Genomic DNA, 26013 nt, shown 5'->3' with positions numbered 1-26013 from the left:
TATTATATATATATTACATATGTCAGCCGTTATATGTATATCCTATAATACAACTATACTATAGGTGTAGCATATGTAGGTACCTGGTATATATATATATATATATATATATATGCGTATCCGTGTGAATGCAATGCGCGTTACCATGACGACTCACACACACCGCATTTATAATATCTAAGGACTAAGAGGGAGGAGAAATATACGTACAACGAGCACTCACATATTATATATTATTTATTATTATATTTCATTTTATATTAAGAACTCATATTATTATACGTAGGTATATGGTGTGTACATGTGCGTTTGTGTGTGTTTGAAAAACCGATATCGGATACGTATATATTATTATACATCGTTTGTTCGAGGGGGGAAGAATTTTCGTGGGGTCCCATACAGCTCGCGCGTCACTTATTCTCGGATTGGCGGCTGTCGCTCCATTACGCCGGGGAGGCCAAATGGCAAAAAAATCGAAAAAAACTGAACTACAAGGGGATGATACCACAGTGTAATGTGGTGGGAGAAAAAGGGGAAGGGGGATTAGGTGGTATAAGAGAAGGCCCGGATATCAGAGAACCGGGACTAGGGTATGACCAACAAATGACTCATCCCTGGATGACCGGAGACGGCGACGGCGGGTAAACAACAAAAGGACGGACACGGAAGATTGATGACGTTGCGACGACGCTCTTCGGCGGCGGCAGCGGCAGTGTACACGCTCATAACACGCCGCCGCATTTTCCTTCCGAGGGTTACAAACACTCCCCCCCACGACAGACCACCCGCCACCGATCCCCCCCCTCCTATCGAACGCCAGAGTCACTTAATACATAAAACGTTTTTATTCATGCATTATGTAACACGCATTTTCCTCGAACGAGCGGAAAAATTCAATTCCGACAACACGCATTTATACATCACGCACACAAGGGTGAGCGGCAACCGAATAATAATGTGTATATAAATCGGGCGTATATATAGCCATGCGCATAAATAATATGTACCGACGGGAAATTCTCAAAGGTTCATTAAAAATTGGAAAACCACGAATATAAATTTCGTTTTCATTCGTACGCGAGACAACGCGGCGGAATATATATAGGTATTATATAAAGAAGAAAAATCACCGCACGCACGCAAAAGATAAGAATCGCAATGATATCGCGTAGTAAATGGTAAATTGTGATATAATATATATATAAATGACGAGTTCGATAATGAGCAACAACGCAATTTATTCAACACCTTACGACGTATACTACAGCACGTATACCTATTTGTATATTATTAAAATATACTGTTACCACCACCACAATACAGTGCTGAAAAATGTAATTTAATACCAAATACATTCGTATAAACTTGCACAACAACCTGCAGAAATATAATTTATGATATAGGTGGTTACATGAGTTTTATTCAAGTAATTTAAACTTAATGGTCATGAGCTAATGAGCCAATTTGTTATATATGAAGTCATCAAATAATACACTTAAGTACATAAATAAATAAATACATACATACATGTATACATACATACATACATACATACATACATACATACATACATACATACATACATACATACATACATACATACATACATACATACATACATATATACAAACATACAAATAATATGTAATTTATTCTCATTAGTAGAACATTTATTTGAGAAAATTCAAAAATTAGATTATAAAAGGAAGATGGGACACTATTTAAAGCTTTAAAATAGTTTAAATTTAAAAATCTAAGATGTAAGTTTATGACAATAGTAGACTATATATTATTATAGTACCTACCTATCTAAAATACTTTAAAACTACCTCAGAAAATAAACAGAATACAGAAATCTTTTCCGATAAAAGTATCAATTTACGCGTAGGTACTATAAATCTATTTAAGGCTACAGTGTATTGAAAAACATTTTATTTTATAATTTTATAATACGAGCCAGTAATAATAATAACTAATAATAAATACTTGTAAGGCATTGTTATGATCATTTATATTTAAGGGAATTTATAAGGGAATATATCTTATCAGGCGTATATAACATAAACCGCCTATACCCTGCCACCAAAGTTTGCGCATGCCTATATGACAGCAATTAAAATATATAGCTGCACTATACTAATTATGTTATGTACCTATTTGAATATGCATTTAGATATAATATATACACTGAATTTCCGTGACTAAAAATATATTTCCCAAACCATGTAACGTAATCATGCAGCTGAATGAAAAATTTTAACTTTTGGAATTTTTATAACAAATAAAACTAACAATCCTAAATTATATAAGTATAAACGAAAAATGCACACGTGACACTACGGACTGATTGACGTAAAACAACTGAATAAAATAGAATTTTAGAACGTGTAGATACCAGATAGTATACTTATTTATATACAACATCTATAATTTCTTGTCCGTAGCATATCGATAAATTAAACATCACTAAAAATTAATTTGATTAATTTTAACCATTCAAATATTCCAGATACGTAGATATAACACATTTTATAAAATAAAATATCAAAACAAAAAAAAACACATTTAAAAGTAAATATAGTGGGCAAGTGGGTGTCGCTCTGCTGTACAGTAGGTTACAAGTGAATCACTTTAATGGATGGTGTTAAATTTGAATTCAATGATATAATATCATTGTATAAGAAAAACGATTCTGAGCGAAGACAGTCAGCCAGCCTATGATATTACTAAGTATTAATTGATATTATTGTGAATAAAGTAAGTGGAACTTATATATATATACCTAACCTGTTTCCGTGGAACCTTGTTTTAAATTTTCAATTCTTAGAAATAAAAGTTGACCATTTTATAAATTTTTAACCACAAAATAATTGTTAAAATTTAAATTTGATAAATGTTGTCAACATTTGAACTTTAAATGCTTATAAAAAATGTATTAAATATCACAATCTAAATAGTAAAAAGACAAAAAAAATGCTTCTTATAGCAAAATAAAATGTTGTGTATATTAATCTTACACAGTATAAAACAAATTTATAGCTGATCTAGGTTCATACAGGAACAATTAAAAAAAAATCAGATACCTACAAACTATCTATAAACCATTAATTTTCATAGAATTTCAAGTTTTCAATAAACACTACAGCAACATTCAAATAATAAGTAGATTATGTAATGTTAGACTTAAATAAATACAAATTCTGGTCATCATCTACACTCTACAGCAGTACAGCATATAATATTAAACTTTTCGTAAAGCATAATAGTACTTATACATATATCTATATACAACATTTAAAAATCAGTAGGCATTTGCAAGTTTTCAGTTGATAAATAAAAAAAACTCTCATTATATATGTATAATATGTGTAAATAGATATAAATTATATTGTGTTATACAATACGCACGAAGCATCGATATTTACATTTTTCAATTTTTTTTTTGACACGTTGTGTCAATAACACGCGTTCGCCTGATACTCATTAATATTGTGCTCGTTGCTCAATTCGTTGATCAATTGCGCACCTATACTCGGTAGGGAAGCAAAATCATATAATATTATACACATTGTGACAGCCGTACTGAAGCCAAATAACACTTGTTTACACTTGATAATATGACAACAATCGGAATACAAAATATTTTGTTTAATAATACGCATCATGTAACGTACCTGTAGTTCTGAGATCCACCAACAAACTACCGACCTCCCAGGGATTTCCATCAGAGTTTTGGGTACGTTCAAAACCACTCTAAAAAATTGAATAAAAACAAATCACATATGCGAAAATAGTATGTTATCATATAATATATACTAATTATATAGGTAGATATACAGTGCGCGCATATATACGCGTATATAATATTAAAAAGTAATCGACATTTCCTCATAAACTTTGTGTGGCCATGTAATATATACTATAAATTATAGATAATGTACAAAAAAACTCCGTTATTTTTTTACCGTATGCGAACTGGAGCCCGCCGACAAGTCACTGGAGTTAGGCGGAAGGTACCATCTGTTTTTGAACGAAGCCACGGGACTGCTGAAAGTGTAATTGCGCGACGGTGGTTCGTCACCCGGTAACAAAAAAGACCCAACGCTGGTGCTGCCGTAAGGAGAAGGACCGCGACTTTCAGTCGTGGCACCCGACGTTCCATAATCCAAATCGACTTTCCAGAGGGCTTCCACAAGCTCAGCGTCCTGAAAATGGTTATAATGGTTAAAATATCTTCAATTGACACAATTATTCGACAATTATATACGAGTATGAATATATTATTGCATTACATCTAAAACAGAAGTAGGTACACTCTTCTATAGGAAAAAATACATTTGTTGGTGTATATTATATTATATAATATACCTATATATAAATAATTAAGAATGTAACACTGCAATCAACGAGCGCCAAATACGCGATAATGGTTTCTACGAATATACCTGATGTCCTGACTCCTGATATAAGTATATAAACTATGAGGAACATCTCATATTTGAGTGGAATCAGAATTCTGTGTTTTTACGCCTCAGAGACTTTTAATAAATATATATACATAATATACTAGCTATCTCATATAATAATTGTAATAAATTGTTGTTATAATGAAAAATGGATGTTGGCAAATATTGTGCGCAGGATTTAATAACCATCCTATCGGGATAAATTAAAAATTAAATGAAATCAAGTATCAAAACGGAAATAGGTTTTCAATTCCATACTCATATGTAAATATAATAGGTACCTCTATAATATATACCTATATATACATTGTATACTCATGAGATCGTACTCAAAGCTTAGTCATATATATTTTCCATTTACAGAAAACGCTGAAACACTCCGCAGTGTATATATGATGCACAAGGACGTGAAGAGTTACGATTCTGTAAACTGGAAAATTATTTTTATAATTTTTTTTTTGCAGTTTTCCTTCTTTGAATTAACAACATATGTGCCTATATTATGTAAGTGTATGCGTGTGTGAGTGCAGCGCACGAGTTCGCCTGCTCGTTCATTCGTTCACATGTATATATAGTGCAGGGGTAGCGGCCATTTTCGGTGCGTATATATCGACGAGACGAGACGAGACGACAGACACGCACGCGAGGGTGAAAATCCCTGCGCGCATTGTGTTAATGGCGACGGCGCGCGGGGTCGTGATTGCGTCGCAACGCCATTAATCACCGGGCCCCCCACCCACTGCAACTCACCCCCAAAACCGAGGGTACAATCCCGAGGGAGACTACGCACAAAGCGAATATATGTATGTGTGCGGCGTGGTGCGCGTGTATATATACATATCAGTCGTAAGCGCGGCCCAAGTCTCCGCACACATCGGTATATACTGTATACATACTGAAAAAAAAAAGCATCGTCGTTATATTATATATAAGGAGGAGAAGCGTCTCGCCCGTGTGATTTTCCCATTCATTCTGTTTGTATATGTAGAAATATATATATAACATACGTGTATACTGTATATGCGAATACGCGTCGTCGTCATTCGGACGCCATCGTATATTATATTCGGAAAAAAACTTCGGTGTATTTATATATATATCATAATGAATGCGATCACAATGAGAAGTGCGCGTTGAATGAAGTTATCATCCACAATATATAATAATAATGAATAATATGCCCACGCGGACGCGCGGAAGAACATCTGCGGCGGCTTCCCGGACAAATGACACCGATGATATAATTTATATGATTCGCTCATATATTATTATATATGTGTATTATATTATACGAGTATCTATATAGAATCACACCGTGCACGATATTATTGTGTCTTATACACAGGGGCGGAGGGTCAGTGCGTGCAAATAGACGACGGGATCGATTAAAACATCAAAAATTATATGCAGCTATAGCGAGTACTGCGGACAGTTCTGTGATAACTATACCTACCTATAGGTATTATCATATAGTATGGCTATACAGATGATATTATATGATGATGCTATATACAAATGATATTTCATTTCAGAGATTTCTAAATGCGCATAGGTTATATTATATACCTAGGCATATTAAACACAAAATTAACTATTGAGGCACTACATGCAAAAGATTTTACTAAATTGACAAAAAAAACACTCATCCGTCAAACAAATAATAATATTTAATTATAAAATATGGTAAGTTCTCGTATCGCCTTCATTAGTAGCAGCACAGACACAACGTTCACAATTATAGAAAAGTGAGTGCTACAGTATACCACCTGTAAATATGTAGAAATAGGTACATACCACATATTATAGTATGGATAAATGCAATATAACATTAATGTATGTATATCTTGCGACATATCATAGCTTTGAAATCAAATGTTAAGCGATCCTGTACATTACTGGCTTCGGCAAATCGTATTTTTTAATTACATTTATAAGGTTTATTTTACGCTATACAATGCACGGGTTTATTACATACCTATCAAGGAATATTATTTTCAATCAGTTGTTTAGGCGGAATCTTTGCTAAGAGAGGATTATTAGTGTGCAAATTATTAATGTAATCGAAAACAGCAATGAAAAATTAATAAATGTTATTTTATAATACCAATAATTATATAATGTCATAGAATCATTAAAATAAAAAATAGAAACAAAGACGAAAGACGTATAGGCTCAAATTAAGTAGATTTAAACTTGAGAGGATGTCAGTGCACTATTTGTTTTATCTATCCTATATCCACGAGCAATACGAGTATACATAGGTAGGAAATTTGCGTTCATAGAGCAAGACCGGCCTTGAGTTGTTAGCTTTAGTATTAGTGAATTGACCTATAGTCAAAATTCAAGTTAAGTACGCATTATCTACCTATATGATGTGTTCTTACTTTGGCTTGTTAACGATATATTAATTTTTTGTGAGTACCTCTCAAGTACCTACTCATAGTACATTAAATGATACAATTTAAAAATAATCTTACTTTAAAATGGAAGTATTAAAAAAATTATTAAATTTAAGAACACAATAGATAAATGTGCTTAACTTTAAGTTTGATATTATAGCTGGCTAATTAATACTCTAATACTATAAACAGCTAACAACACAAGGTTGGTTCTGTTGAATTCAAATTATTTGATAAGTTGCACGTGGGTCAGAGAGAGAGAACAAATAGTGCGCTGACATCGTCTATAAAAATTATAATATTATTATTTCAGGAACGCTGTGTGCCGGTGCAGAATAGTTGTAGCCGTGGTTCCCGATATCGCGGTGAAATCGATTTCCAACGATACGATAGCCATAATCGAAATCTTTACAAGTGCATGCGACAGCACGGCGCGGCGTGAATTACCGGTAACCGGTACGGCGCACGAGTGAATAAATGTATAATATTTTGAAGGAACATTCGTAACATGGCCAGCAGTAAGCGACAATGGCGCGGCTTATCGTGTAACAGATTTCTGACGGCCTCCTTGAAATCATACGCAATCGACGTTCAACGCCGAATCAGGTAGGTATTACATATTATAATATTATACAATACAACAACATCAACGTATCATTTTAGATAAATTATCTTGTGCATCACGAACGACGTTATCATTAACGCGCATACGACGCTCAACTTCTGCAATATCGAGGTAAGTATAATGTATATATATATATGTATGGTAAACGATTAAAGGTAAAGAAATGCCCTAAAACGGTAATTTTTTTTTTTGCTATAAATTAACCTGCACAATTATTTGTTGTTTAATCATTTATTAATTAACAATAAACAGCTGTTACAAATACGTGTTTTTTTTATCTTATAACACATATTATAAATATAAAATAGTATACTCTGGACCTAAGGACAATTTTCTATTAAAAAACTTATCACTTGTATCAGTAAAATAACGCAAACCATCGTCCAAATCAAAAAAAATCTTTCGTCTAAAAGCGTTGATTATTATGCCTAAGTCCTGTCACCAGTAATACTTAGATAAACGTTGAGGTTCTTTAATCTAAGCTCGACTTTTATACATAATTGTTGCAACGTTTTTTCTTGCCATCGGACTATGACATATGTGTTTCGTATACTATCATATGAACTCGTACTAGAAAAATGAAACTGTTAATCGATACCGAACTGAAAATATTATATTATTTTTTGTCACGCGACTGCAAGTAAAAAAAGAAAAAAAATATTTTGCTTCTACCACGTTATTCAAAAACCGCGAACGCATTGAACCCACGATACCTATTATGTATCTATATAGAGTATATATAGTAAAAATAGAAAACTGTAAAAAAAAATGTTTATCGCCAATAATCGTTGAAGCGTATATTTGAATAACTGTCTATTCTTACAAGGCACCTTTGAATAATAATTTATAGTACGCATAATGCATATTGTATACATATATATAAGTGACTAATGTGTGTCTTGAACGTGCCCCATCCCTCAGCTCATATAAAGCTCAAAAAACGGGCGACACGAGATTCTTCGGACCAGCAACGAAGAAAGATCGCAAATATAGATTCATATGACATGGTACAAGACCGCGAAACTGAAATTCACGACCATTAATATTAGTGAAGCCTCCCCTAACGGACACCTCTAAATAACGTTTTTTTGGGAACAAACTATAATACACAAACTTTCTTCCAACTGAATAGTGGACTAAATGTCAGTGACCGAGAATGTCCGGTATTTAGAGGTTTCACTGTATTAATACACGCACTTGCGGAAAACAACCCTATATACAACTGTTTGATCGGGAAACGAATACCACGGTGCACAACGAACAGGTTTTCCTTTTAAAACTGCAGACTGCCCGTTGACGTTAAATATCACGGTTACCCGTTCGCGATGATTAATGATTATATACCACGTAGAGGTAGGGTTATAGATATACTAATCTATAATGACCAATTTTAACCACGGTCACCGAATGTATAGGTACTGCGATCGAGGCAACCGCATTCCCTATTTATGGTTTATTATATACTCGCGAGCGGGTAAATTATAATTAACGGATAGGTATATCTTCCATTGGACATGAATTCAAAAATGAAAAAGGTGGCTGCTGACCGTTTCTCTATATCTATTTTAGTTTTGTAAGTAACAGTGCATTTTAAACATATTTCGGAAAAACAAGTTTTGTATATAGGTAGGTAGGGAGGTAGATAGATATATTATAGTGACTGTCACTGTGCTCCGCGTAAACCATTTGGTTATAACCCGTTGTCATAATATACAAAATAGTTGAATATAATATACATATTCAACTACTTCACCGTTTGATCAGATGCGATTATTAAAATATGTGGTTATTATAATATGGCAATTGAAATTTCTACAGTAACAGTAGAATTTAATTTAGTGAATAACAAGAAAATTCTTAACACGGATCTGTTACACGCGGAATACGGTAACAGCAGAGTGTACTTAAACGTAAACATATAAGCCTCGTCGCTTCTAGTCCAACGAAACTGGTCTTCGCCCGTTGAGTATTACACTATTGCCGTTGTAATTTTTACACACATCAGTCACCAATGTATATTATTGACAGGTTCGAAGATTCTCACATGGGTAAGTATAGTGTAAGTAATAAGTATATAAATTATAGAACGACAAATCCTAGTGACGCGTCACATTTTTGTAAGCGCACATTTGCGTTTTTGACATTTTGTATCATATTATATATTATATATACATTGCTATCTTGTTAGAAAACTGTTATATTTTTTATATATTTTTGATTACACTTATCATATAACTACGAACTGAAAAGCACTGTATCTTGGCTATAATCGTGTTTTTGTTTATAATAAAATGAAGTGATTATTTGCAGTCTTACCTAGTCGAAATTTTTCAATTATATATAACCCATATTATACATTAGGTCAATTTTTAGTGTCGAAAATTAAGTTTTTAATAATGAATAGGGACTTAGGTAACAGGGGCCAGAGCGCCAAAATTCTTAATAGGTATGTATACATACCCTTATTATGAAAGCAGTAGCGTATTGAGGTTGAGGCCTCCAGTGTCCCCAAAGTACATCTAGGTTGGAGGGGGGTGGACACAATTTTATCAAAAAGAAACCAATAAGAAGTTATTAAACGAAAGCTCAATAAGTTTATTTTTAAGTACACATCACTGATGAATAAGTTTATAATTAGTAAAACAATTATAGGAGCATGGGGATAAGCTATTAAGCTCTATGATATAATTTTGGTCTTTTTGTATTTTACACAAAACTGGTGCAGTAAATAATTCTTAATTTTTAATTTTCATAGGATACACATTTTTATATTATGTTAGACCTTGCTAGCCTTGTCCAATCATTAATTATAATAGATACTATAAATTAATCCATATTGAAGATGAAAATTTAGCTAAAATGTACAATGTATACACAATGTTATATGCTTGTTAACAAAATATGCACACTGTACCGGAATGTAGCCTTAGTCATCTATAACTAAATCAATTCTTGCACCTCTAATAACATTTATTTTTAACCAATAATTAGAATCGGGTGTTTTTCCTTCAACCTGAAAAACAGTATATATCACCCCAATATTATAAACACAGACATTATGTACATGGCAATGATATTGTTTTACATAGGCGGAATCTAAGTTCCGTCACAAATTTCAGTAGACTATAGCTGCAGCAATCAATAATATAGCAACAAACAATTACCAATATATATTACATACCTATTACCTACCCATAAACACTGCGAATTGCGATTGTTAATTAAAATATTATTGTTCATACGATATGAATATATAACTACAAGACCGGAAAATATTCCGATTAGGCAGACACAAGACCATTGAATGGAGTATATTATACATCGATGAATGCAAAGCTCCGGGAACCAATTGAAGATCAAAATTATTAGACTGTATATAAAACGTAGAGACATCAATACACCATGAATAGACAAAAATTAAGAAGCACATTAGTTTCCAATCGACAACAGTTATGATGGCTTATCGAGTGTATATATGTACCTACATTATAATATGTGTAATTTGTACATGTTATCGTATGGACTATATATAATATTATGTATAGATATATACATATATACAATATACATTTAAAATATTAGGTAGATGTATGTTTTAAATATTTACAAGAACATCAATAACTATCAAAACCATAAATAATAGACGTCTGGAAAAGTAACAATTATTTACAAGTATAGGTAAGAACTGATACATTTTTGTACATTAACGTTAATCTACCTAACTGTGAAAATTGCATAAATAGGCAAGTATGTATATCTATACTACTCAGTATAAAATAATAAAAAGTAAATGTAAATAATTAATAAACACATAGGTAATTGTTATTTTTTAAAAATGTACCTATTTATTATTAATGCGAAGGTCGAACATAGACAAATATAGGTATAGGAGTGCATAGCACGCATTAGCAACCACCAATAATATTATCCTCAATTTCCCAAAATTAATTTTGTGTACATATATTTGCACCACTATATATTAGAAAATCACGAGAGTATAAATAATTTAAATAGAAAGCTTTCAACTCCAAAAGTAAAATACATTTTATAAAAACTATTAATTAGGACCATCTTCCTACAGGTGGTATAAATAATTAAAAAATAATCAACTAAGCTGTCGCACTGACAATAAAGTAATGTTATTCTCCTAGAATATTCTCCTGATATTCTACTTGCACATTTAAAAAACCCGGCCGATTGGTACCACGAATTATCTCTTCAAAGTTACGAAACAAAATCAAAGAAATAAAAAATGTAAAAAATATGTAACCTTAAATACCTACCTAATACGAAGAAAACAAAATATCTAGGAATATTTTTCGATTAACTTCTTACCTAGTCCCCACATATTATACACGTACATAAAAAATAAACCTTATAACAACAGAAAACTCTTGCCTCGTGGTCTATTATGCAAACCATCTAAACTCATATCGTCATGAAAACCTGCAAACTAAATGTTTACAAAATCTTTATCAAGCCCATGTATGGGTTTGTCGAATCTAAATGAACGAGTTCTGCCAAATAATCCAATTTAAAAAATATCCAACAACCTTCCGTATAATCACAAACGCCACTTCGCCCTATAATAATATCACTAATCTTATATCTATATAGTCTATGCGTTCCGATCTCCATACATATATATAATATTCAAATGGTGGAAGACATGGTTGTATCCGTCTATAAATATATCATCCCTATATGACACTTCTCACTCAAAAATCCGTTCGCGTAGGTATATGTTAGTTACAACTATGCTAGAAGCTGAGCATCTCAAAAGAAAATGGTACAAGGATTGATCGTAATAAAATTGCATAGATAAAGCGTAACTAATGAGTATATATGATTCCTTTTTTCGAGTCTATATATATATCTTACGAATTAGGATCTATAGGTATACGAATGTACAATTATTAAATAATAATGAGTTTTATCATAGTGGTGCATAAAAATAAGTTTCACCCACGAAGTTGGCGTGCGATAATGATAATACCTCTATACGTGATATGACGCAGACTCCTAACCTATTGGGACCCTATACCAATAGCTACAACAATATTATATAATTGCTATTGAATATGAAAAATATTCTTGATAGACTAGGGAATAAAATATATTATGTACCACAAATGTATACCAGAAATCAGTTTGGTTTTTTTCCAATAATATACATCCTCATCATCATAGGTAGGTATATAAACCTACTATATTTTATCGATTATTATAAACCCATATTTCGGTATGTATAGACTATATAGGTATACCCACTTTTAAACTGTAAATACTGCATAATATATAGGTAGTAGGTATACCTACTTACACCAACGCTATACAGCACAACGGTGCAGATGTGAAAAAAAAAATCGTATTTCTCCAGCGAATTATTAGCATATAATATATAGGTAGTTAGTTATCTTCGATAGGACCAGTCGCATTTTCGCATAATGTATAAATCAATCGCGCACCCGTTTCTTCTCCGGATGATTGGACACAAAATATCGAACGCAAGCGAGAATACGCGCGCACACACACACACACACACACACACACACACACACACACACACATACATATAGGTACCAATAAAATACTGGTCTACACTTTACATATTATACCTAATATAAATCTACCTATGTATATATTGTGTGTGATACACCACACTGCGCAGCAGCAGGTATAGAATATACATTTTAATATGCGTCATGTGAACCGTGTGAAAGTATTGGTTTTGTGCGGAAAAAATAGGTAGGTACCTAAGTATATATAGGATCGTTTGTTGCACCGTTAACAATCCGCATCGGCCGATGGGTTTATTTTTCTTTTTACATTTTTTTACCGACCCGTTTCGTTTTGCTGATCTCCGCCACGCGAGGTGATATTTTATTATATTTCTTCTTTTATATTTAGATTCGGTTTTTTAGTACAACTGACTTTTTTTCCGCATAGGTTAATATTATAGTATAATACATTATAATATATACGTAGGTATAGGTGCTACATTACAATAATAATAATAATGATAAAAAAACCATCACCCGTAAACACAATATTGTAATATAATATATTATATATGTACAAGTATATACAACACGCAGCACAATCGACTCCGCGCTCGCACACACAGAAAAAAACCGTTTTTCCCATTTCGTAAACGGATACGCGCGCACACAATACGCGATATATATTACTATAAAATATAATATTATAGTAATGTGCGCGGCGGCGGCGCGGTTTTCCCCAGGGGAGTTGTCGTCGTAGTCGTCTCCGCCGGGCGACGGCGGCATGACAATCGCCGCGTGTGCCGCCGCCCGCGGGAACCTTAATAATGTTATTGTACACAATGGCGCGCGTAGATGATATTATGCGTTGTATTATAATAATATAATATATTGTATAAATAGGTACCACATGATGTATACGGCCGCCAAGCGTTATAATAAATAGTATATAGAAATCGTCGAAGCGTTGTGAAAATATTTGGACAGACGACGACCGATCGCGTTGTACCGCCCCTCCCCCCTCACTACCAACACCAGTCACGCCGTCGATAATCAGCCGCGTACGATAATAATATTCTTATACTAATAATAATAATAATATACGTTTATGATCACCACCCACACCCCTCCACCAACCCATCCACCCACCAGAAACCAACCGCCATCCTGACCACGGGATCCGCGATGATCGATCAACCATCGCGCACCGCGATTGTTGTGATGTACGTACGTCACCATCATGTGACGGGTTCGGAAAATCGGTCGCCTATTGTGTGAGTGCGTTGTCCCGCGCGGTGCCAAATGTGAGTGCGTCGTCGTCGTCAGGCGCGCTCATACCCGCCTATAATAGTATACAATATACCAGCCATACATCGATTTTCACCGGGATTGACTGATAACTATAGACACTCAAACAAAACTTTAGACTTTATATTTTTTACAAGATGCACCAAAAAAACACCAGGTAATAGCATCGAAGCGTTGCGGTTCAGAAAAATTGCGCCCTGCCATACATATAGATTTTCACTGGAGATAACTGCAGTAATTTAGACATTTTCGATTTGACACTTTTTACATAAAAAAAAAACACCGTTAGACAAGCGCTATAAAGGACTGAAACATCCAGCACGCCCAGGTTCGATTTACACTGCAGGTGATGACTGACGAGTATACACATTCAAGCTCAGCTTTCAGCCACTTTTCTACATTCAAAAAAATATGCACCAAACATACCATGCAAGACCGGAATTGGTACCTGCAAGTGTTACAAAACGTAACTACCTATCCCATCTTCACAGAAGACTAAAAACTATGCATAAACTTTCTTCGTTAGGCACCCTGAAGCTGTAGGTGTGTTCACCATAGTCACTTAGAGCGAATTAAACACCGGCACGTCTTATGGTATTTATTAAATACGTTAACGATCACCACCCGCACACCCTTCCACCAACACCCTCTTCCCGCCAATAAATCGGCGTGCTGCAGACCGCGGGATCCGCGGTGATCGATCAACCGTCGCGCGCCTCGATTGTTGTGATGTACGTACGTCACCGCGTACATCATGTGACAGGTTCGGAAAATCGGTCGCCCATTGTTGTGTGTGCGTATCGTCTCGCGCGGTGCCAAATGTGCGTGCGCGTCGTCGTTGGCAGCGCTCAGATACCCGCCTATCGTGGTATATACCATAATAAAATGTATATACATGTATAATAATATATATGTCATAGTGTATGTTCGCCGTCGTCACGCCGAGTTGCCAACGCCAAGTGAAAAAAAAAACCGTAATACGCCGCTTCTTTGGCGGCCGTGAAAAACGCCCGTGAATCCGGCCGCCGAAGCTGAATGCACGACAGATAATAACAATATAATAATAATAATAGTAATAATAGTGTGACGACAACGACGACGACAGATAACGCGCGACGACACGGCGACCGACGTTTTTTTGCCGTTCCGTCTCTTCTATTATTGACTGTTACCGCCACGATTTTCCGTGCGCGGTATAATAAATATAGGTATATTTTAACGCGTGTATACAGAATATGATCAAACGTGCTTTATAAAGTGACGTTAACGTCCTACCTATTTATGTATAAATATCGCAAATATAGCTCAAATTGATTAGGGAAACTTGAGGGGAGACTTCTGCTGCAGTATTGAGTCTCCTACATAATCTATAGATAACAAAAAATAATCCCCTCACTAATTTTAACATTTAATGATATAAAAAAAATTGATTGTACCTTATTTAAGTATAGCTGCACCTTTTTTTTAAAAAATTAATGTTTTTAATGAAAATTCACAATCTATACAATAGTGAGTACAATAAGTAAATGAGAGGAATACATTATGAGGTGGTGAAAATAGAAAACATTTAGTAAGAGTTTCACATTAGAAACGCCTGAACATAAGTGAAGGTATATAAGGGTACTTACCTGAATACATTTTTATTTAAGTAAAATAAGGAAACAATTAGGGCAATATATAAGGGTCCCTTGGGGGATGGAACAATATGCAATATAAAAATGCTCGTGAATTATTTAAAACTATATACAAATATACATTTGTTCCTATTAAAAGTCGCACCAAATTATCTCCCTCACATTGCGTTCAAAAATTATTTTATGTCTGATCAATAAACGATATAAAAAGTATAAAAAAAATTTGAAAACATAATTTAGGTATACCTACATTAAAAAAAATTTAGTATTGTTTTAGATAATACAATATTATGTAATATTACGAGTACCTAGTAGATACATCTCAATTCACAACATTTGTCTGAAAAAATATAAGTAAATATAGCGAATACCTACCTATATATTATTATATACATGTACTATTGAACTCTATGTAAATATTGTAATAATATAATAATAGCTGGTAATATAGTAATAGGCTACACGGCGTAGTTGCACGTTATATACGCGTGATGTTGATTGTTTTCACGTCACACGTGCAAACGTTTTTTTTTTATTGGCACTCGCTCGAGAAAAACTAAAAAAACCAACATTTTTGTCGCACACCGTAATTATTTAGATTACATTATTGTTGTTATTGTCGTTGTTATATTATATTATTACGCAGCATAACTAATTTACAAATATACATACATAATATATAAACGAATTAATATCTATATATCGACTATCGAGTACCTACCTACCTATATTTTAACGGCCAACTGAGAAAATGGTTTCATCATATTATTATAATATCCGATATATATATAGTATATACTGCATCATTGTCTACGTATAGGTATATATGTATATGTCACCACGAAGAGCAACAAAAACCAGCGCGTGTTAGCGGAAAAAAATGGTGTGCTTTATATTTTGTTTATGGGTTGACAATATATGCGTGTTTTTATATAGGTATAATTCACAGATATAAGTATAAAATATAAATTATATTATTACAAGTTATAACTAATGTACGATAATAATATATAACATATTATATGAATTATGAAATTTACGGTATATATATAGCTGTGTACAGATATTTAGTTAATAAAATACCTATATAATATGCCTGAAAGTGCAGGTAATATATACCATATTACCATATTGTATAGTTATTGTGTAATTGATAACATATATTAATTAAATTTAAAGATGTACTATCTACAAATAGTATTATTACGTGTAAATTGGATTGTGACTATAATTATTTATTGTTTTAATATAGGGTTTGGATTTTTCAATATTTCGAAATTATGTATAATATGATTGAAATTGAATTGAATGAATACGTTTTTGTTCAAAAAGTTCTAACTGCAGACTTCAACAACAGATCGAATCTATAAACACCAATAGGATTTAATTATTTATGGGTAGCCTTTAAAAAAACCTTTATTATATACTTTTATATAAGAATTTTGAATAATATAATTATTTATCTTATTTTTTCTTTTGTCTAGTTACATTATACAGTTCATTTATCATTAACTTCAATTGGCAAATATATCAATAACTTTTGAAAGTGTTATATAACTATTTAAAAAAAAAATAAAATATTAACACCTTATATTATAGTTAATTGTGAAATAGCTAGTGATGTTAATAACTATTTTGAGTAGTTGGGCAATAAAATAAGAAATCTTAAGAGTGGTTTTGGTATAATAATATGAGTAATGAGTGAATAAAAGATATAGAGACAATAACAAATGTTAGTATTTTATGTTGTCATTATCAGAAGACATAAACTTAGAAATTATATAATATATATATATATATATATTCTACCAATTATATAAAATAAGTATATGGTACGATGATATGTTATTACGAAGCTTAAATTTGTACCTAGGTATATAATATGTGTAATAAGTATAGTAATGTATATTTAACTTATTTTAACATAATATATAACTAAGACATTTGTATTCCATAAAATGGATAGGTATAACGATTTTAGAATAGATATAATATAATAATAATTAAAATATATGTAGCCTATAGTATATAAACACGAAGTAGGTATGCGCAAATTGTACAGCATATAGATACATGTTTTTTGTTTTATAGACACATCCTCCAATATATAGGTATATATTATGTGTAGTACACTATAGTACTTATAAGTATAAGTTAATATATTAACTATAGAATATTATAATGCTATCGGGCGGCATTTTTCTCCGGGCAAGTCACGGTGTCCGGAGAACAAGTGCCGCCATCCCCCACCCGGGCAATGGCAGATACCTACGGGTGCCCACCAAAAAAATTCTGCCCACGTGTTCCAAACAAACAAACCTACAGTTCCACCCCCCACAGTACCAAAGGCTAATGACCTAAGTTGTCGAAGCCTCAACCAAAAAAAAAAAAAAAATATTATAATGATGTGTTATACACTTCTTCAAATATCAAAATACGCATATCTGAAATCTGTGGTACGTACTACATTATATAAGTTACCTACCTATAACCCACCTACAAAAACATACATTAACGTACATTATACATTCGTATACATCCATATTTCATACATATAAAAATATAGGAAGTACTTATAATACCTATATAATAAACATGCATTATGCACTTATATAATATAGTATATATAGGTATGTATGAAGTGCACCGAAACTTTTCACTTATAAAACAAAAGTTTGAAACCGCTCGGTATTGACCCTATACAACTTTGAACACTAACAAAAATAATGTATTCAAATCCACAAAATAATAAAATAACTATTGATTGTATAGTTGCAATTGGATTTTATTTTATTCAAAAGCTTATATACCTATAGTTTTGTAGAATTGTATATCAATTTATAATTGCGTTGGCTTTCCAGAAATGACAACAAAATGGATTTATTTATTTATTTAACAAGCAAATGACAAATATAATTATCAAAACCTACTTCACGTTTTGAAATCAATAATATGATAATATACTATAATACTATTTACAGTAATAGTATGCCGATTATACTTATTTAAGCTGGTTTCTTTTATATGTTACTATAACTAAACAATAATCATTTTCTCGAAAAGTATAAATTAATATTATTAAATAATATTAATGATTAGTCATATATTTAACGACAATTAATGGTAGGTATACAGATAATATAGAAATGTATTTCATAATATAGGCTTAGGTAATATACACACAGCGAATAGGTTAAATATACCAATTACCTACCTTTAGCTGGTGTAAGTATAGGTATATACTAGGTATATACCTACATAAATAATTGTTATTGCTTTTTAGCATAATATTTGTATAATTTCGACATCGTTTTCATCTTTTTAAGAATTTAGAAAAGTTCCTACAAATATGTATGAATATACTTTTGTTAAAACTATATTCAAACTATGTAGGTACCTATTATTCAATATTGAAAAAATAATGAAGAAAAAGCTATAAGATATTTGGTGTAATCAGACATGTGATTTATCTTCAAATAATATATTATATTTGTTAGCAATCATATTTAATTCTTTCTATACCTACATAATATATAATATATATATTATATTATATGTTTCAAACGAGTACTATAGTATGATGAAATTAATACATCGATGTATTGTGAAACAAGATGAAGAACCGAAATGAAGATCTAAATTTGAGGATTTTGAATACTCAAATGATATAATTATATATGAGCATATGCTAAACAATCAACAAAAATTAATAGGTATTCATTATTTTAGTTGATTTCTTTAAGCTATTCAATATATCTAATACAGACAATATCAGTAGAATACGCAGTTTTGTACTTATAATATATACCTAGGAAGTATGTGTTTAAAAAAAAAGATTATTTATCCATCTTATACAAAAAAGTCTAAAAAATAAACATTATACTTACCTTTACCTATAGTTGTGAATATTGATTTTATAATTGTACCTACCTATATACTGTATAATATAGTATACTCATCGGCTACCGTATACAGACGTTAAATAAATATTTTTATTGTGCATATATTATTATTTAAATCAAGTTTTAATACATAGGTAATAATAAATGTTCGATGCTTAATCATATATCATATTATACTTCTGACTTTAATGTTTAGCGCATAAACTTATTATACTGAGCAGTGAGCACTGTTTATTTTATTACACATTTGTCGACAAAAAACGCATCCCACGCACATATATACCCTTTTAATAGACAGTGTAGGTATACCGTATACATAGGAAGTTAAAATGCATTAGATTATAAATACATCGTATGTTAACAATATTAATAACAATAATAATTGGTTTTAAATATACGCGTCGGGTGCGTGTCCAGCAGCAAGGGGATGAAGGTTCGTGTGCATAATATGTATATATATATACGCATCCGGAATACTCACAGGGCGAGGGTCGAGGGTTGTAGGTTTCCGGTATATAACGACCACAATAGGCGGTAACTATATATTAATATATTATATAGGAACATCACGTCACGCGTCGCCATCACATCATAATTATTGGTATAGTGGTTTGAGGTATCCATATATATATATACATAGATGTGGTGATCCATTTAACGAGAGGCATCACTCTTTGATTCAAAAAACACTATAACTAACGTTTTTAAAAATATTTAATTTTCATAATTTTAAGTCGTTACTAAACAACATTTTTTGATAAAAATTACCATTTTAGATTCTGAGTGGAACGATGAATGATGTATTGATTTTTCAATGATGTGTGTGTTTTTTTTTATTTTTTTTATTGTTTTTTTTGTGTCTGTGTACACGATAAGTAGTCGAAATAATGCTTCGATTATCAACTTCAGTATCTTGTTCGATTGGAAAGTGAATATCGTTGGTGCATTGGGGAGGTCAAAATTTAAATTTCCCAGTAGTTTTCAAAAGCGCCGGGAAAAACAAAAGAAAAATTAAGGAAAAACGGGAATTTTTACGCAAAATCGATTTTTCACAAAATTGAATTTGGTTTTTGGTGTAACTTTAAAAAAAATTACCGTAGATACATGAAATTTTGACTGAATGTTTATCTTAGCATCTTCTATACACCATAACATTTTCAAAATATTTTGATGTATTTTGAGCTCTTTACGGACATTTTTATTTTCCATTTTTTTTTAGTTTTTTTTCTAAAAATATCAATAAAATTTTATTTGTTGGATAAAAAAGCTTGAAAATTTAATAGAAGGCTCCTAGTATATTGTTTCAAAGGCAGATGAAAAATATTGTATTTACCTATATATATGAACGAAATAATGTATCAACATTTACGGGACATGTATAAAAACCTCAAAGTGTACCTAAAAAATATATTTTAATTTGGAATAAGGAAATAAAAATGCACGTTCATTAAAAAAAGTTAGAGATTAAAAAATGATAGTGATAAAAATGGTAAGAATATCTAAAATTTTTAGAAAATGTTTGCTTTTTATGGACTTAAGAGTATACATACCTAGGTATATTATGTAAAATAAATAAGTTCATAACCGTTAATAGTTTTTGAAATAATGAGTGTTTTACGTTACCTATAGGCTATATTACCTACCCAGCTACCTATAGTGTGTGTGTTAATTATGTTAGAAACTTGACGCGCGCGCGTATATATAGATACCTACCTATTGTGCGCGGCTGCAGTGCTTTACCGCCGTGCGATTATGCCGTCAAAAAGGAGGAAAAACTATTACGCTATATGCATGCGCAATACTCGGGGACGACGACAACGACAATAACAAACGTGCACATGATGCATATTGTTATTGTTGTTGTTGGGATAGCAAACGACGATAATATTATAATATAGAGTATTGTGGTACACGCGCGCGCGACTATAATATAATTATATTGTATATTATTATTATTATTATTATTATTACCATTGTAATATCGTCGTCGTTACACTGTCCCTCCATCCACACTCGAAAGCCCAAAAATACGGGTGCGATTATACTATTCCCCCCATTCTGAAAAAAAAACCCTTGTAAGGACGGTATGCGCATATAATATTATTATAATATAATAATAGTAATATATCACGTCCAGTCGGTATTTGGCGGCGGGGAAACTATCCAATCGGAGAACGGTTGGGCGTCGACGGATGGGCGGTCGCGAAGCGCTTCCCCCCTCCCTCCTACACAACACGCGGGATCACACAACAACCGGTTGTCGATAATTATTGTTGTTATTATTAACGGCCAAGGTCTTGTATATTATTATATATATTATGGTGCATGTGCGTCGTTTGCAACACACGTCGTAGTATAATAATATTATAGTAGGAACACGTCGCCTCACGTCACCTTAAGCGCGTCACCGTCATCGAACCGTCCGCCGATAATATTATAATACATTAATACATATTATTATTATTATGGATACGACGGCATCGGCGGTATCTGCCTCATCTACTGAGCATGTTATTATGGACAGCCGCCCGCCCGCCGCCGACACGTTATAATGTTAAATGATAATTATAATAACAATTTTTATAGAATGGTAGAATAACTACGCTAGGGCTGGCGGTATTTTCGGTATACCGTCAATTACCGCGTTATCTGGTATTTTCATTATTTGAGAATACCGGTATACCAAGTAATTACCTATAACGTTGTTAATTTTTAGTGGAATATTTGTTTTCTCTCAGACCAACGCGCACGCAACATAAAAAACCGCATGAATTTGAAATCGTTTTTTATTATGACTTTTAACTCGGATACCAACTACATTTTTTTGAGATAATATTTAGAGTAATCGATATGTACCTATACCTATAACAATATTGTCCTCTGTAGTTTTTGTAATATAATTGCACTCTTAAGATAACTCAAAAACATGAAATTAAATGGTTTTTCATGAATGCGCGTTTTTACTTTTTTTCATTTTTGCAGAGTAATTTCAATATAATATGTTGGGTGTAGAGAGCGGCTGAGAGAAAACTAATATTGCATTATTAGATTTTTTGATCATGCTCTGACGACTATGTCTATATTTCACGGGCTATAACGGAGAAAACAAATAGTGCTCTAACATTCTCTTAAAAACATTTAGGGCCATATTCATAGTCGATGCTTAAGAATAACTAATAAGTATTGCTTAAGCTATACTTATGACTCAAATGAGATTCATAAACGAGACTTTGGCTTAAGAAAATAAAAAGTATTACTTGTTTTTTAAGGTTGGTCGAGTTGGCATTGCTTTCAGTTATTATCACAAATTTGAATTATTTTAAATTTTTAAATGATTAAAATAGCTTAAGCAATACTTATTCTTAAGCAACGACTTCGACTACGTACCTTACATGCCGTAAGCATGTTTATTACTATTATTAATCCTTATTGGAAAATAATAGGTTTTTTCAACATTTTTTTTATGTTGAAAAATAAAAACATATTTTTATGAAGACTTGTTTATTGAAAAGTAAATAATTGCATAATTCTTATCACATATAATATTATTGAGTCATATTGCTAACATACTCGTATAATATATAATATTTTTATTGTTTTTTTTTTAAGTGTAATTTTGAACTTTGTTCATTTTCTAGATTTTTCCCCCTAAAAAGTTAGCTGCTGCTGCAGGGATACTGAATTAGATTGACGCGCGAGAAAGACTGCAGGAGCGTTAACTGCGCAGTTAAGAAGGGAAACAATTAAATAAGTATCTGCATGCATCGACACGACACGAGAATCAAGGGTTGGAAATTACTTAGGATAGGATAGTCATATGAAGTGGTTGACGGATTTTCAAGTCAATAAGACATACACTATGGTATATTATAGAAAACTATTTTTGACCCGCGTCGTGCCTATATAAACAATCGCGACCAAATACGGATGGAAGGGTTTCCGGCGACCAAATCATAATAATTCCAAAACGGAGTGAACGAGTGAGAAATAAAGGGAGATAAACATCATGAGCTGGACGAAAATTAGGTATTGCGTTTAATGTGTGAAGACCGAGACTTATATAATGTGTTATGTGAATATATACATATAGTATCGCGTAATTGTATATATAAAGGTATGTAGGTACATCATAATAATTAATAATATATAATATCATTTCATTATATATTGTTGTCCCTACTCCCTCTGCAGGCGACGATGCTCATAAATAATATATTATATACAATATACACGATAATAATATAATATTATTATCGTGTATATTATAGATACATAATAATATTATTAATATTATTATGTATCTATAATATAAAAATGAATCTACTGTACGTGTGTTGTGACTGAACTCCTCCTAAATGGTTAGACCTATTTGAATGAATTTTATTGTATGCGTTTGCGTTTATTCATCTAATTTTAGTACGGTTAGGTTAGGTTAGGATTTTGTATTAATTGATTATATCAATCCACCATAGGTAGAATACGACAAACTTGGTATAACTTTGATACTTTAGAGTTAAATCATACACTAACGTACATACAGCACGGGGTCCGCGATCTACCGCAGGTATAGATTGCCTACCTGATAATGTACTGCTGCGAATCAGAATTTTTATTCCGGGCAACGGAAAAGTTAAGATTAATTTTGAAACCATACAACGAATATTAAATAACGAATTCAACAAAGTTTGAGTCACATATAGTTGGTACATTTAATGGGCAACGAAGTGCAAGGGTTCAGCTAGTACTATTATAATATTACCACTCGGCTGATCTCAACGTTGTAATATTATTCTGTGTACTCGTCTGATAAATGGCGTGGCCGTCGGGCGGGCAGTGGTGACGGGGTATATAATATTATATACCTTACAAGGAGGCGACCTAAACGTTCATTATAATAATATTTTTAATACAGGTACACCGCACACACGCAAGAGGGAGACGTAAATTATAAATGTATATAATATATTGATACACTGCAGCAGCGTATATATTAATAATAATTTGATTATAGGATATAATGAAATAAAAAAAATAGGTACCGAGAATACACGTTAAGTATATATATATATATATATAAAATAGGTGCAGCATATATATAGGCATTATATTATATGTGTGCGTGCGTGTGTGTAGGGCCCCGCCGACTCCATTGTTGTGCGCTATACGCCGATGCCGACGATGGCCTCGATAATAATATTTTTAACAACAATAATTATTATTACTGTTGTTAAACACCGGAGCGCACTCTGAACTATTGACTATATATTATACGCGGGTTCGGAGAAAAAAAACAGCATCAATCTCAACACAATATTATAATACATTATGTTCCACAAGTAGGTACCTACAAACGCTCATCATATTATAGTATATTACATTGCTAAAATTTTATTTTTTTACTTTTAATTATTATTCAATTATATTATAAAGAGCGACAGTAAACACCACTCTTTTCATTATTATTATTATTATTATTATAAATTATAATAATAATTAAACTATATATTATTAATACTGCGTATTAAATTAACGCACCTATATATACTACCTTTAAAATATATGTTATACACTTATACCAAATGGCAGTGCCCCATCGTCATCATCCATCTACCAAAATATGTATGTAACTATACGCAGTGGTGAGGAGGAAGGTACACGTGGGTACACAGCGTTTAGCCACCTTTTAATTTTATATTTATGTGCATCCCTTAACGAAAATCGTGGTACGCAGGTTAGGCGTAGCCCCCCCCCCAAAAAAAAAATTATTTTTAGAATGATTAAGGTGTTTACCCATAAACTTATTTAGGACTACATCACTGCAACTATACGTATTCATTTATCAATCTATTTTGATAAAAGTCCATTTATAAATGCAGGGGCGAAGATATTCCTTCGAGTTATCGAAAATTCAACTTATAGACATTCGAGTTAGCGAGGTTTTATTGTTTATATATTATATATGCATATACTATATGGCGATAATAAACATTAAATGTTTATAGAAATTTCGCAAGTTAACTACGCAAGTGTATAAGTAATACCTGGCTATATAAATCATATTATTGGCTACACAGGCTCTATCAAAAATTAATGTTCAACGTTACATGCATAGGTAGGTATTTATATTATAATATATACATAGCTGCAGTGGGGTAGGTATAGGTACATAACTTTGAAT

General features: G+C 32.2%; 1 protein-coding gene across 2 annotated transcripts in view; it reads right to left on the bottom strand.

Moving 5' to 3' along the window:
* LOC100168358 (segmentation protein cap'n'collar) overlaps nt 1-26013 on the bottom strand; it is a 106583-nt gene that overhangs the window by 58330 nt on the left and 22240 nt on the right. For both annotated transcript variants that reach the window (XM_001942670.5, XM_016802974.2), the window contains exons 3-4: nt 3966-4205; nt 3675-3753 (exon numbers count right to left, since the gene is read on the bottom strand). In XM_001942670.5, the coding sequence (XP_001942705.2) occupies nt 3675-3753; nt 3966-4205 (319 nt within the window). The remainder of the gene's footprint in view (nt 1-3674; nt 3754-3965; nt 4206-26013) is intronic.

This window comes from Acyrthosiphon pisum, chromosome A2 (genome assembly GCF_005508785.2).
Source record: "Acyrthosiphon pisum isolate AL4f chromosome A2, pea_aphid_22Mar2018_4r6ur, whole genome shotgun sequence".
Lineage (NCBI taxonomy): Eukaryota > Metazoa > Arthropoda > Insecta > Hemiptera > Aphididae > Acyrthosiphon > Acyrthosiphon pisum.
This window is presented reverse-complemented; position numbering and strand designations above follow the sequence as displayed.